Source organism: Condylostylus longicornis, unplaced genomic scaffold (genome assembly GCF_029603195.1).
Source record: "Condylostylus longicornis isolate FDR11 unplaced genomic scaffold, ASM2960319v2 ptg000001l, whole genome shotgun sequence".
NCBI lineage: Eukaryota > Metazoa > Arthropoda > Insecta > Diptera > Dolichopodidae > Condylostylus > Condylostylus longicornis.
In genome coordinates this window covers 6805923-6820794 of record NW_026577970.1, presented here as the reverse complement: position 1 = coordinate 6820794, position 14872 = coordinate 6805923, and the positions used below count along the sequence as shown (strand labels likewise).

At 26.8% G+C, this 14872-nt stretch overlaps 5 protein-coding genes across 5 annotated transcripts; 3 read left to right on the top strand and 2 right to left on the bottom strand.

The window, feature by feature from the left end:
* Positions 1–535: 535 nt before the first annotated feature.
* LOC129612670 (RNA-binding protein RO60) lies at positions 536–4236 on the bottom strand. Its single transcript, XM_055526454.1, has 7 exons — positions 4129–4236; positions 3802–4034; positions 3003–3740; positions 2736–2895; positions 2488–2669; positions 2201–2382; positions 536–1994 (listed from the first exon to the last, which is right to left on the bottom strand). The coding sequence occupies exons 2-7, from the start codon at positions 3994–3996 to the stop codon at positions 1853–1855; spliced, it is 1599 nt and encodes a 532-aa protein (XP_055382429.1). The 5' UTR covers positions 3997–4034; positions 4129–4236; the 3' UTR covers positions 536–1852.
* A 1167-nt stretch (positions 4237–5403) lies between these two features.
* LOC129612765 (nuclear speckle splicing regulatory protein 1) lies at positions 5404–6937 on the top strand. The gene is made up of 3 exons (XM_055526565.1): positions 5404–5541; positions 5594–5768; positions 5845–6937. The coding sequence occupies exons 1-3, from the start codon at positions 5531–5533 to the stop codon at positions 6742–6744; spliced, it is 1086 nt and encodes a 361-aa protein (XP_055382540.1). The 5' UTR covers positions 5404–5530; the 3' UTR covers positions 6745–6937.
* Positions 6938–6947: 10 nt separating this feature from the next.
* Positions 6948–8273, bottom strand: LOC129612855 (protein will die slowly). Its single transcript, XM_055526686.1, has one exon. It carries the CDS (start codon positions 8125–8127, stop codon positions 7084–7086), a length of 1044 nt encoding a protein of 347 aa, XP_055382661.1. The 5' UTR covers positions 8128–8273; the 3' UTR covers positions 6948–7083.
* Positions 8274–8940: 667 nt separating this feature from the next.
* Positions 8941–10357, top strand: LOC129611849 (mitochondrial import inner membrane translocase subunit TIM50-C-like). The gene is made up of 2 exons (XM_055525287.1): positions 8941–8957; positions 9032–10357. The coding sequence occupies exon 2, from the start codon at positions 9036–9038 to the stop codon at positions 10182–10184; it is 1149 nt and encodes a 382-aa protein (XP_055381262.1). The 5' UTR covers positions 8941–8957; positions 9032–9035; the 3' UTR covers positions 10185–10357.
* Positions 10358–12024: 1667 nt separating this feature from the next.
* Positions 12025–12685, top strand: LOC129616144 (general odorant-binding protein 56a-like). Its single transcript, XM_055531655.1, has 2 exons — positions 12025–12119; positions 12191–12685. Exons 1-2 carry the CDS (start codon positions 12072–12074, stop codon positions 12554–12556), a joined length of 414 nt encoding a protein of 137 aa, XP_055387630.1. The 5' UTR covers positions 12025–12071; the 3' UTR covers positions 12557–12685.
* The last annotated feature ends 2187 nt before the right edge of the window (positions 12686–14872 follow it).

The following is a 14872-nucleotide window of genomic DNA, read 5'->3' as shown; positions in this document are numbered from 1 at the left end:
TCAATCTTTTTATTATTTTTGTTTTTTATTTTTTTGGTGTCTAAAATCAAAAATTTATAATTTTTAATTTATTTTTGGTAACTAGTACTTATTTTTTTTTGAGGTATATTTTTAATATTTTATATTTTAAATTATTTTTTTCTTCTTTTAATATCACATTTTAGGTACCTTGTTATTTTTATTGTATACATAATTGTGCTAAATTGATGTAAAATACTATAAAAATATTAATTATGCATATTGTTGAAATTCGCAATGAAATTTTTACTTTGTACATTTACTGATAAAAATAATTTTCAGATTAATTTTAAATATTTTTTTTTTTTTACAAATTTATGAATTCCAATTAATACAGAATAAATACAATGAAACATATTAATATTTTATAGTATTTTAAGATTTCCTAATATTTTTTTTTGTTTTTATTTTTTTAAAAACTTACTATAACATATTATTTACCTTATTTAAGTTTCTAAAACAAAGGAACAAAATTATATTATTTAAATGAAAATTTATGAAAGTTGCTTTAAAACTTTATTTTTATCTTAATCATAATTTTAATGATAATTCATTTTTCATAATTATAAAAAAAAAAAATAATGTTTTCATTTATGTTTCATTAAAATTTATTTATTTTGGAAGTTTCATCAACCTGAAAATGGAATTTTCTGTTTACAAATCAAAAATTTCACTGAGTTTGCCCTATAAAATATACAAAAACTGTAAAAGCAAAACTAATACATATATTTCATAAATATTTCAATAAAAATTTAGAAAACACAAAATTTTGCAAAGTGCTATGTACGAACTACAAAACAGGACAAAATATCAAGGATATTGCCACTTTACTATTTAAAAAACTATATTAAAAAGATATACAAAATTAATTGTTTTTATATTTATTATATTGAGATTTTTTGTTTACGATAAAAATTCTAGATTAATTATAAATTTATGCACTTTAAAATAATATATTAAAAAACATTTTGAAATAACTAACAATAAATTAATGAATTTTTAATCTGCATGTATTTGACTACATCCCCATTTTATGATGAAAAAAAAATTTTTAATTTATTATATAACTGGCAAATTATTTTCAATCACTAAATTTAACTTTTGCGTTTTTAACAATTTTAAATTTATTTACTTTAGTTAATGTGTTAATAAAAATAGTTTTAATAAAAAAAAAAACATATTAAAGAATAAAAATAACTATTTATTTTACTTTTGAATTTTTAATCAGACTTTTGCATTTTATTTTCTAAATATATAAAAACATGAAAATTAAATGTTAAAAAATTAATTTTTTTTTTAAACTTGAAAAGGTATAACATGCTTTTATTTAAAAGATAAAAAATTTATATTAATTCGGTTTTGTTTTTTTTTTTTTGTTTTTTATAAAATAACTAAATTTTTTACAGTAATTTTCTATTATTTTAGTAAAGTGTTTTGTTTTTCATATTGCTTTTGAATATAAAATAAATATTTTTATGTAACATAGCCAAAATAGAAACTTCATGTAAAATTATAAAAATGAAGATTTTTCAGTAAGGATTTTTCCAATATTTAAATTGCATATTTAAAAATAAGATAAACTTTGTTTTATTAATGAAATTTTCAATTAAATGCATTTTATGAGTTTTTAATTTGTTACTATATTTAAATAGATAATAGAAACTTAATAAATCAATAGAACTTTCGGAAACTTATTCAAAAACTTAATGGTGAATTAAATTTTAAATTCGAATTCATAAAAAAAAAATATGTATAATAAAAAAAAAGAGAATTGTATGTTCTCAAGCACACATACATATTTTTACTTTTAAATTTCTGTTCATTGTTTTTTTTTTTAATTGAAATGGTTTAGAGCAAATGCATTTATGATTTTTAATGTATTTTCATTAATTCCACATATTTCTAAAATACCATCTGACTTTAGATTTTCATGTTCCATTGATGGGCGAAAACGTCTCAAGTTTATTACAATAACCCTAAAAAATTTTTTCAAATATTTTTCGATTAGTTTTTTAATTAAAAATTCAATTTAAAGTGTAGTTATTGGAATTATAATGCAAATAAATAAAAAAATGAAAAGTAGTAAGTCATTTCCTACTACATATCACTTAATATTATTTTTGTACGGTTAATTTTAAATACTGATAGGTGTTTGTCATGGAATTTTTTATGATCAACTTACTTAGTTTTGTCATTTTTTTTCTTTCGATATTGCTGTAGACGCTCAATCAACTGATCTGGTTTACCATTTGAATTACCAAATGTGGCAGATCCAACAACTATTAAAATTAAATCAAATACATCGTTTTTCAAACCAAGTGCTTCATCCAACGGCAGCATTAATCTTTGAACAACTTTTTGGGTCTAAAAAATAAAATTGCAAATTAAATTTGTCATTTTTCTTTGGCTAATATAAAAATTTAAAAAGTAAGAATAACTCAAATTGTGACATGTATCTTAAAACCTTACCACAAATGGAGTACAGTATTCGCTCGCTTGTGTGAAATTCCAATTTTTTTTCCAGTCAATTTTTTTCATTCTGGCTGAAGAAAATGCGTAAACTGATGACGGTTGGTTGTTTTTATAAAAGGATAGAGCAAGCGTAACAGCTGCCTCAAAGCAATTTACTTGTTTTTGACTTATAACAGATTCTGAAATTATTAAAGTTCTTTTGCAATTAAAATTGCGTAAAACAATAAAAAAAAATAAATATTTACGTCGCTTGAATTTTTCTGCGATATTAATTGCTACCATCGTGCGAACAGGAGGGCCGTGATAATTATCAAATGAATTATCAAATATTTCAGATAATTTTGTGTTCAATTTTTGATTAGGTTTCAAATCTGAAGATTGTGTAGTTTTTGAATGATAATTTTGCTGAATAAAGAAAGTTTTACAATAAATTAAAAAATGAACATACGTACATACATATGTACATGGTGAAAAGCATGTCTTTAGGTATAAATTATATTTTAATAAGTTACCTTTACACTCTCCGAATATCTTGTTTGTTTAACCAAACGATTTTTTAAATTAAGAAGTATAATTGGATGGATGTTTTCCTTTCTGATAGCGTCTCGTTTGCCAATAATTTCCATAAATAATTTACTGAATTTGGCATTTTCAAAAAATTGTTTTTCTACTAAAAAGAATAAATTATCCAATAATTGATGATATGACATAGTTGGTAAAATCAATTCCCAATTTTCAATTTTGTTACGCTGAGAGCTGGGAAAATTTTCAAAATCTAATTTTTTTTCATCGATTAATCTCTTCATTAAGGTATTATCCCCACTTTTTTTGAATGTTTGAATATCCACGAAGGCTTTTTGATATTCGCTAAGTGATTCATTTTCATTATGTAATTTTGCCTTTTTTGGCTTGAATACGTAGTCTAAAATTTCATCTAAGCCATTTTCTTTAGTGTTAACATGGCACAACGATATTAAATCACGGTGAGTAAATCCATATAAACCTACATTCTTCGAAACAGAATCTGTAAATTTGTAAATTTCTTGTTTTTCATACCAATTGGCAATGGCTCTTCTTACAGAGTTAGAAAACCCTTTTTTGTTATCGTTTTCACGAAGCTGTTTGGCATAATAAGCGAATATAAACAAGTCTTCTGCAGTTGACGCCAAATTAGCAAATTCACTTCCAGCAAGTTTCTTGTTATCTTGTTTAGTAGAGCTACACATATATATGGCATAAATATACCACAGCTAAAAATTCAAACCAGTGCATTCATACACATATTTACGAATAAGTACCTTAATAAATTACCTCATCTTTTCTTGGTAAAGTTCCACGTTCTAAACAAGTTCGTATGATTTTCAAAAACTGATCAACATCTATTGTTTCAACCAATTTAAAATATTCTGACGAATTTTCGCAATCTATTTTAATTTTCTTTGCTATATAAATTGGTTTTAAATTTCCCAAATAACAAAAACGCTCTATGGCAGCTTCAGAATTCATCCTCGCTTTCGGTTTTTTGCATAGGTTTTAAAAAAAATCTAAATTTTAAATTAGTGAATTATATTTTTACACCCTTTAAATAATTTTATGTAGTTTAAAGCATTTGTATAACTTTTTTAAAGATTTACTTACCAGTTGAATAGAATCAGCTAGAATATTTTATTAATACAATTGAAAATTTTCTACTTTATTGGCCCACCTTTGGTTTAACTTACTAATGACATGAAGAAAAAATAATTTACTTTTTGCTTGCTTTCAAATTGTCAACAATAACTTGTGTGTTACGTAGGGACCACACAATAGAGTCTATGCTTACGCGCAAATATGGAATGCGAATCAAGAGTTGTCAAATTAATCGTTCGTCATATTATCGGTCAAGAAATAATTTTGTCACGGGGAGATACTTTTGAAAAATTTTATTTGAAAAACGTTTTACCCTTTACAGTTCTTATTTTTAAAGTTTAAAGTAGAATAAGGGTGATTTTCCGTAGCAGAAATTCGGAATTCATATAGAATACATATATTTAAATGGGACTGACCATAATATTTTACCGCTGTAGTGTGACATTATATGCAAAATACTATGCAGTCAATTTTGCCGCTCCGTTCTTGTTCTAGGTTAACAATGAAAATCGTCCGCCATTGCCTCTCACCACTTTTGTTCTGTTTCGACAGTAAACCGGAACTGCAAAGCAGAATGAAAAATAATTTTTTTCGGTTCATAAGTTAGCATGTTTATAATATTATTATCTATGCTTCCATTTTTAAAATACACGGATGCGAAATTATTATATAATAGGATAATTTGAAAATATGTCAAAAAAAGAAGTACGTTTAGCTGACATTACGACAAATCATCCCTGCTGGGGCATTGGTTAATCTTCAGTGTTTAAATTTTCAATAGAAGGAAGATAAGTGGTTATACATCAAGTTTCGGTCGCAAATGGTTTAAAAGGCGGGGCCACTAAAAAAAAAATTGATTAAGTTAATTAAATATAAAGAAACTTATATTCATTCGCTAGAAATATGGTAAAGAGCTATTCAAAAGATAGACTGTAAACTTCATAACTTTATCACTCATTTGACATATCAGTAAAAATATGATTTTGACTTTCGCTTGAATTCAAAATACGGGAAAACAATTTTTTAAAAAATATACAATAATAACATAAGAACATTTTCAAGATTGTATTAAAAAACTTTGGCATTTTAAGAATTCCAATTGCCATTACAATTATTAACTTTCAATTACTGATCTAATTTTCTATGAATACGGTTTGAATCCAAGTAAGTGCTAAATTGCGTTTTAAATTTGAAGTCAGAGTTTATAAATATGTTCCACCCTGAATTTTATTTGATTGGAACATTGAACAAAAAATGAAGTTTATAATCATCACCTTCATATGATTAAAGTTAACAGTTGAATGAGCTATAAATCACATAGAAACATTTCTGTCTATTTATTAAAATTATAAGAACCGACAGTTCTTTTATACTCAGCGGATTGATAGTAAATAAAAAATTAAAAGGAAAAATGTCAAAAAGGTATGTGCAAGAATTAAATTTACTTTTATTTAACGACAATAAATAATTTTAGTTATGGGCTAATAATACCAAATAAACAAAAAGAAAAAACTGTGTATCCCTCAAATATACAAAAAAAATCTGTTTTTGGCGATGAGAGTAGTAGTGAGTCTTCTGGTGAAGATATTCCCAAAATTCGTGGGAAACATCAACAAATATCTGGCCCAGGAGCAGTAGAAAGACGTCAGGTAAAAATTGATTCAATATACATATGTAACTTCAATATATAATTATGTGAGTATAGTAAATTTAATTTTTGTATAGGCAAAATCCATTCAGCAAAAAGCATTAGCGGAAGATCCCACGATATTTCAATACGACGAACTTTATGATGAAATCGAAACTAAGCGCGAGGAAGAAAAAAAACAAAATACAGAAGAGAGAAAACCAAAATACATTGGCAGACTTCTGCAACAAGCGGAACGTCGAAAATTAGAAAATGAGCGCCGTATTGAAAGACAAGTTCAAAAAGAAAGGGAAGCTGAGGGAGACCAATTTAAAGATAAGGAATCCTTTGTGACATCTGCATATAAAAAAAAATTGGAAGAACTTAAAAAAGCTGAAGAAGAAGAAAAACGAGAGGAATATTTAGAAGCTATTGGCGACGTTACTAAGCAAGGAAATTTAGATGGCTTTTATAGACACTTATATGAGCAGAAATTAGGAGCAGAAGAACAAGACAATAAAATTATTACAAATAAAAAATCGGAAAAAGAGGATATTCACGAGGAACCATCAAAAACTAGGCAAAATATTAAACCTCGTACTTACCGAAAACGAATATCATCCGATGATGATACTGAAAATGAGAATTCAGTGGCAAAAAGGGCACATATTCAATCTAATTTAGATGCTGATTCCGATTTTAGTATAGATGATTCTTCCTCTGAAGATGAAAATGAAAATCACAAAAATGATACAAATACAAGCAAAATTGAACAACCAATAAAAACTGAGTCGGATATCAAACAGGAAAGTTCTGAGAAGGAGTGCCATTCGGTTGCTAACGAAATCGTTAAAACTGAACCGGATGAAGATAACTCAGAAAAAAAGCAGCAAAAACACAAAGAAAAAATTGATGTGTGGAAAAAACGGACCATTGGAGATATTTTTGATGCTGCTTTGCAAAGATATTATGAAAGAAAGAGTGCTAGACAAAGATAGCTTCGGAAAGTTGTTTAAGTTTGAATTACAAAAATGGTGGATCTATTATCGCGTTTGTGTATATTGCATCTCGTTTGGAAGGAAGATACGAAAAAGGAATGTATATTTGAAAATATCCAAGAAAGTTTTAGTTTGTAATATAAAAATGGCTTTTTAGGACTTAAAATAAACCTAAACGAAATCATGAAAATGTTTCTCAATTTTATAGATTTTATTTATTTGTTATAAAGGCTTTATAAACTGTTTTAGTTTATGAATTAAACAGATTATTTTTGCATAAGTGAAAAAAATTATAATTAAAATCTTAACTTTAAAAACTTTAAACTTCAGTTTTAGTATTCATGTATCACTTTTCCAAAGTTTTATCGTCTTATCATTTTCAAGAGCAGCTGATGCAATTATATTTTCTGTTGGATGGCATGCTGTACAAAGAACAGTATCAGTGTGACCTTGAAGTCTTTGTACAACTTCTTTACTTTGCAGGTTCCAAATATATACCATGTTGTCTTCACTACCAGACACAATCCATTTACCCCCTGTCACTGAAAAGTTAGCGAATATACAATATTTTTCATTTTTATGTCCTGTATAGGTTTTCAAACATTTTCCTTTTGAATAGTCCCATAATTTCAATGTGTTGTCTAAAGTTGCGGCCAGTATGTATTTACCATTTGGGGAAAATTTAACAAAGCTAACTGGCGGGTTATCGTCATCAATTAATGTTTTTAAGCACTGGCCACTTGCTGTATCCCATATGCGACATAATCCATCATAACTTGAGGAAACTATAAGAGATCCGTCTCTATTGAAATGTACGGCGGAAACTGGATCTGAATGTGCAGGCAGCGTTTTTAAGCATTTTCCAGTTCGAACATCCCATATTCTCACACTCTCATCAAAGCTTCCTGATACTATTAAATTGCTTTGTGGATTAAAATTACAGCAAAACACATAATTACTGTGTCCTTTTAAAGTTTTCAAACATTTTCCGGAGCTTAGTTCCCATATTTTTAAGGTTTTGTCATCACTAGCACTTACTAGTAAACGACTGTCTGATGACCAGGCAACATCACTTATACCCAATTTATGACCTGAAATAGTTTTTTCGAATTTTCCATCGTACGCTCCCCATATTTTGATTAATTTATCAGCTGATGAGCTTGCTAGCCATTCTCCATTTGGACTAAATTTAACAGCAGAAACCGCTTTTGTATGACCAGCTAATGTGAATTTTAAAGTATAATTAGGTTTAATGCTTGTGGAAGATTTATTAGATGACTGTTGACTTGAAATTTGACTGGATACCGGTTGTGGGTTTTGAATTTGTGGTTGGTGAACTCCTGAGTGACCGCCGTGTCCGCCACTGGGACCGATCGGAACCATATTCGTCTTTGTTTAATAAATGTAAAATGCAAACCTGTTTACAACCTGAAAGTTTGCAAATTGTATAATTTTTGCACCGTAAATATATCGCTTGTTTTTGATACACCTTCACCTTTATAGTTACCAAAATTGTTGATAAAAGTTCCAAGCCGCGTCAGTAAACGTCAAGTAAAACTAGCACCGAATGTCAATAATTTTTTAATGTTAGCGCCACCTAACAATTTTTTTGGTAGACTTATACTTAGAATTTCACTGCGTTAAAATGGCAAAATGTAGTGTTAAAAATTTAAACGGCATTACAATATGTCAAAGTATACAAGAAAAAATTTTTAAAATAAAAATAACTTAAAATTACCAACATGAACTCAATTTCAATAATCAAATCAAAATATTTGTTCATTTAATTTTTTACAAAAACAAAAAAAATAGTTAAAAATGGTTTGTGAACTTGAAATTTTTGTGAAGTTGGTTTTAAAAAACAAAAATATGATTTTTAGTTATCACAGTTCTTAAAAAAATTTTGCATTTGGAACTTTACAATTAATAATATTTAATATACAAAACATTGGACTTATATACATGAAGTTTCAGATTTTAAAAATTTTCAGCAATAAATGGTATTTTCAAGCTAACTCTATGATAAAACCTTTATTTCTGGTACGCTGGCATCCCTAACGAAATACACATATGTTTGTGACATTTGACTGGTAAGGATTCCAAAACACGTTGCTGTCGTGATTTTTTTAATTTTTAATATTTAAATTAGTCCACATTTATTTAAAAACTTTGATTTTAAAAGTATAAATTAAATTCCGAAGATCCGTAATTTGGTGTTTAAAATTTTCTTGACTTTTATGTAAAATATTTTTTTACTGAAGCTCCTTTTTTTCACAAATAATTTTAGAGAAATGTTGCATATAAATTTACTGAGAACAGCTAAACAATTAAGATATGCGAAATCACAGACAAAATTGTTTTGTAAACTTTTTCAATTGACAGAGGAGTCTCCAGTGTTAACACCACGACGATGTTTATTTGTACAACATGGTGTATATGCTGCCGATTCCACAAAAAGTCATGAAGCCTCGCCACAAATTATTTCTAAGTTATTCCCGCAAACCGCACCGGAAAATGTTGAACAGGGTGCAGGACAAGAAAATAAAGAAGATGAAAAAAACAAAGAACAGTCAAATCGAAAAATGAAGTTAATGTTTGGCCTTTTTGGAGGAGCTATGACAGCTATGAGTTTGTGGACAATATATGAATTTGGTAGGCCAGAGGTAGATGCAAGTGGAAAAGAAATAGAGGATGAGTTTAGTAAGGAACCTATAATACAACAATATTTGAAAAGAATGTGGAAATCTTTAACATATTATCAAAAAATGATTCAGGAACCATCTCGAGAAAAATTACTGCCAGATCCATTAAAACCACCGTATATTCAGCCGCCCTATACACTTGTGTTGGAAATGAAAGATGTATTGGTACATCCTGATTGGACTTACCAAACTGGATGGCGGTTCAAAAAACGCCCTGGTGTAGATTATTTCTTGGAACAAACTGCAAAACATTTTGAAATAGTTGTTTTTACAGCAGGACAAGGAATGGCAGTTTTTCCAATATTAGATGCTTTAGATCCAAACGGATATATTATGTACAGATTGGTTAGAGATGCAACACATTTTGTTGATGGTCATCACGTTAAAAATTTAGATAATTTAAATAGGGATTTAAAAAGGGTCATTGTTATAGATTGGGATCCAAATACAACAAAATTTCATCCACAAAACGCTTTTAGCATAGCTAGATGGCATGGAAATGATAATGATACGGCCTTGTTTGATTTAGTATCATTTTTGAAGACCCTTGCAACTGCAGAAGTGGACGACGTAAGGGAAGTGTTAGAATACTATAAACAATTTGATGACCCTTTATTACAATTTAGAGAAAACCAAAAAAAATTACAAGAACAAATCACAAAGCAAGAAAAAGAAGAACAACTAAAACAAAAACCGATAGTTAAAAGATGGACACCCAGTTTTATGAGCCGTTCTTGAGATGCAATATAAAAAACTTAGAATATAATTTTTAAATTATTAGAAATATAATTTTTTTTTCATATTCTGAGAAATGAAGAATGTTTTGACTTTATTTCAATTGCTAGTGAGACTTAATTGTTTTATGAAATTGTATTATGAAATATAAGGATGTCGAAATTATTTGAAATTTACCTAGTTCCATAATTCTATAAGAATTTTTCTAATTGCAGATTCCAGTTGAATCTTTATACTTCATATATATGAAGCTATATATATACATCATATATATGTACATCAAGCTCATACATATACGAAATAATGTACTCATTTGATATTGTTTGATTTTAATAGCATGAACATTCATAGATATTTTGAAGCAGTATCTAACAACAGTTTAAAAAGTAAGTATTTCTAATGAACAGAGATGTTCAAAAATTCAATTAAAATTACAGATGGTTTGGAATCTTCTAAAATTTGTACGTTATTTAAATTAGTTTATTGATTCTTTTATAAAATTTTAGAAAATTTTTCCCAGAAACATTATTTGACACAGAATTGAATAAAATAGCACGATTTTTAATATCACTTTTATGGTACATTTATTTGCATACCCATATCGGCTGAAATCCTAAAAGTATGTACTACTTGTTTCAAAGCTCATTATATACTAAAGCTGTTTTTTTAATGTAGTAAGAAGAATGGCCAGATACCAAATATTTTAAAAATAATTACGTGAATTCCCGTCACTTAATTTTACATTGTGGCATAATAAGAACCGTGCTAATGGTTTCTTTTATAGTCAGGTGTTTTATTTGAGTAAATTTACTCTGTAATTTATTATGATGATAATTTTCTCTTCGGCAGAATTATATTTTAAGCAAGCTTAACTATTTCTAAAAATGTAAAGAAGAAAAATATTTTGCCGAAAATTTTTCTAATATACAGGGCGATTTAGTAATGGATACAGTATTATGTACCATCGTTTAGACTTTAGATTCAAAAGTGGCTAAAAATTTTATTCAGAAGTTTTGGTTAAAGCTACATGTATTTTAACAATATTCTTCCATAATATCAAATTTTTATTTTCTCACGTGCTTTTTCTTATAACTTTCGTTGTAAAGTTGATAGACACTTGAAACAAAATATTTTTAAAGGGCTTGACATCAACATAAATAGAATTTGAGAAGACAAAGAACCTTGTTTATAGGATTTCAGCGACATTGCGTTAGTGCACCGGAGCTCAGCTTCAGGGTGAAAGAGAAACTGTCTTACGTGCCTTGGCTTAAAGTGTCAACGAATTAAATGTTGAATGGAACTTGGAATTGAGATTGTTGTTTGGTGCACTCATTGGACATTGTTATTAGTTTGTGATAATAATTAAAATCAATGTTCAATTTATTATTATTATTAAAAATTAGCTATTCTATCGGCAACATGATGCTAAATTTATTAGTAAAAATTAGTTATTCTATTGGAAAGAAATTAAAATTCTCATTTTCAAGCGACTAAAAATATTTGACTGGCTATCATTTTTAAAGTTGTCGTTTTGATAATTCATATATGTACTTTCTGACAAATATTAGCAAAATTTTATTTTATTAAAAAAGATTAGCCTTAATTAAGAACATAAAAAATTCATTAAGGTATTAAAATCACTTGATCTGATTTGAAATTTTATCAACACAATTGAAAATGATTTTAACACGTGCTATCAATTCGTCATCTTTAATAATAATGTATATTTGTCAAGTTGTTATGGCCAATTTAATTAAGTAATTAGAAAATTATGGAAAAACAATGTGTACTTACATACATACATAATAAATAGTTCGCTGGCATAAAAATATTAATTGTTAAAGTGAATTGTAATTTTAAAGTTCCTTCAAGATAATTCAAAAATTCGGGATGAAATATTTATTAAATTTTATTATTTTACTTTTGCTTTTGGAACATGTAAATTATAATATTTTATGAAATATTATTTTTTATTAAAATAATTATTAATATCAAGTTAAAAATTTTAGAATTTGATAATAGCTGAAAATGAAACAGATAAACAAATTGATTCTGATTGCAGAAAAATTACAAATGTTACAGAACAAGATTTAGATTTATTGGATAAATTTTCTGATAAAAGTACTGATAACGCAAAATGTTATTTAAAATGCTTTTTCGAAAAGCTTGGATTATGGAATAATGGTGCTGTTCAAGAAGATGCTTTTGTTAAAAGAATGTCATCTGGTTGTCCACCAGGACAAAATGTTGATGTTGAAAAAATTAAATCTTTATTAAATGCATGCAAAACTCCATCTGGAAAGAATGAATGCGATTCGGTATTTCAATTTTCAGCATGTGTCAATAAAAAAATGCCACAATTTAAATTTTGTTAAGTTTTATGATTTATAGGTTTTATTGGATAAAATTTTTACATATTTTGCAATTAATATTTTAATGTAATTTTGTTGTAAATTTTATTTTTTCATAATTATCTTAAATAAAAATTTATTTAGAAAATCAAATATTTTTAAATTTTCGATAGTTGTTAAGTATTAATTTTATCTGTCTAAGCAGATGTTATTTCAAAATAACAGGACCGCCTTATATTTTTTTAAGGTTTCAGAATTGGAAATTTAATTTATCTTAAAAGTTTTAACTTTTTTTTGTTTCTCTTTTTATTACTTAGCATGAGAGTTATTTAGGGTAAATTAATAAGGGCAATAATGTGATTCAATTTCCTTTAACCATAAAAATCACACTTGTATATCAATAACTATAAGATAGCTAAGATAGCTTCAATACGACAACTAATTAGATTGTTTTTTTAAGCAACTCGTTCTTTAATAGTTTTCTCTAAAAAAAATTAGCGGATAAAAGGACTAGTTTAAACGAGGTACATGCATATTTCAAATCACTCAAAAAAAAATATTACTACATTTGCTATAGTTTTGCATGCTCCTAGTGATAAAAACTGGTAGAAATCGGGATAGTGCGAAAAAATAGCATTTTCTGCCATATTTTATCGCAATCAATTATTAACATTAGTGGCTATTTTTTTATCTGATGCTGCTAAAAAATACAAGTCATTTTCATTACTGAGATCCATTTATTATTGTCGATGCAGCGTAAAATTTTATTGTTTTCGGACTTATTTATTTCACTCAAGACTATGTAACTTGACTCTGTCAGATATGTATTATTAGTGTTACAGTTAGTGACTTTGCAATTATATAATTAAAATTTTACAATACTTATAAGTATTTATTTTATTTATGGTAATGTAATTTGGCTCTGATGCCTATATATCATGAATACTGCAGTTAGGGATTATTGCAAATGCAGCATTAAAATTTTGTTGTATTAGCAATTATTTAAGTCATTAATAGCAATCTAATGTGGCTCTTTTAGCAACCTATTAGGTATGTTTCAATTATGGATTTTTGCAAATACAGAGTTAAATTTTTACTACATTTACAATTAATTATCCTTATGAAAGCAATGTAATATAGCTCTATTACTTAAATAAAATGGACTATTCTGAAATTTATTATAACTAAAAGAAGTGAAACTATAACATTAACTTTTGGTTTATTATTAAATTTTTATTAATATACAAAATAAACATTTCACAGAATCATATTATTTGGTTATTTAATATTTTTCATTCTTTTCTTAAACAATAATCCTTATAAATATGAATTACCTATTTAAGTGAGAGTTTTGCTTAATTATGTTTATGTTTTAAAAATTTTCCGCAAAGCGCTGAGCTTGATAAATCCAAAATTGACAAAGATGACGTTGATGTGTCATGCAAGAACACAGGTTCTTGATTGGGCAAAGTTATATTGCAACTATTTGCTGACAAAAAATTTGATATTGTAACACTGTCGCTTTCTACGATTTCAGTTGCGTAAGTATTTTCCGAATCTTCCTGCTGATGGCGTTGGATACTGAAACATAATATACATTTTAAGTTAATTACTTATAAAGAAATTTAATTCAATCAACGAAATATTTGTTTTCACCTGCATGTTTTTATATTTTTAAACGAATTTAGCCCAAAATACTGCTCTTATTGCTTGTTTTTCAATTAAATTTAAGACTCCTTGATATTCCAAGCTCTTGAAAGCTTCTTGGTTCAACTCTTCTTCTAATAATTTCGAAAAGCACTTTTATGAAAAAGAAATAATATTTTTAATAGTATATTACTTAACTTTGTAATATTAATAATATATTACCATGTTGAACTTTCACTATATTATTATAAAACATCAATTAAATTATATAAAAAGAAAAAGTACTTATATTTTAAAATTTCTTAATATTTTTTAAAAGTAAAATGTTATTGCGCACTATAAACGTGTCCGCTTATGTTTCTGATTCTATGAAAACAAAAAATCTGATCTAACCTTTATATATTTTTGGATAAAAAAAGAACGGGATTATTAACATTTACTTGTATTTGCAACAATTTGAACAATTGCTGTCATGTTTATCACTACAATAGAATGTTACATTTTATTTCGAGAATTTGATAAAAGAACAAATGGTAATGATCGAATATATTACCAGCATTTTATTTTAGCTTTTACGGCCATGTTTTTTACAGAATCACAAAAAATATAATTGTCTCAGCTGTAATTAAAGCTGAAGTATGTTCAATTAATAACTCCATACTCATATTCACCTTCCGTTTAATGATATGTTTT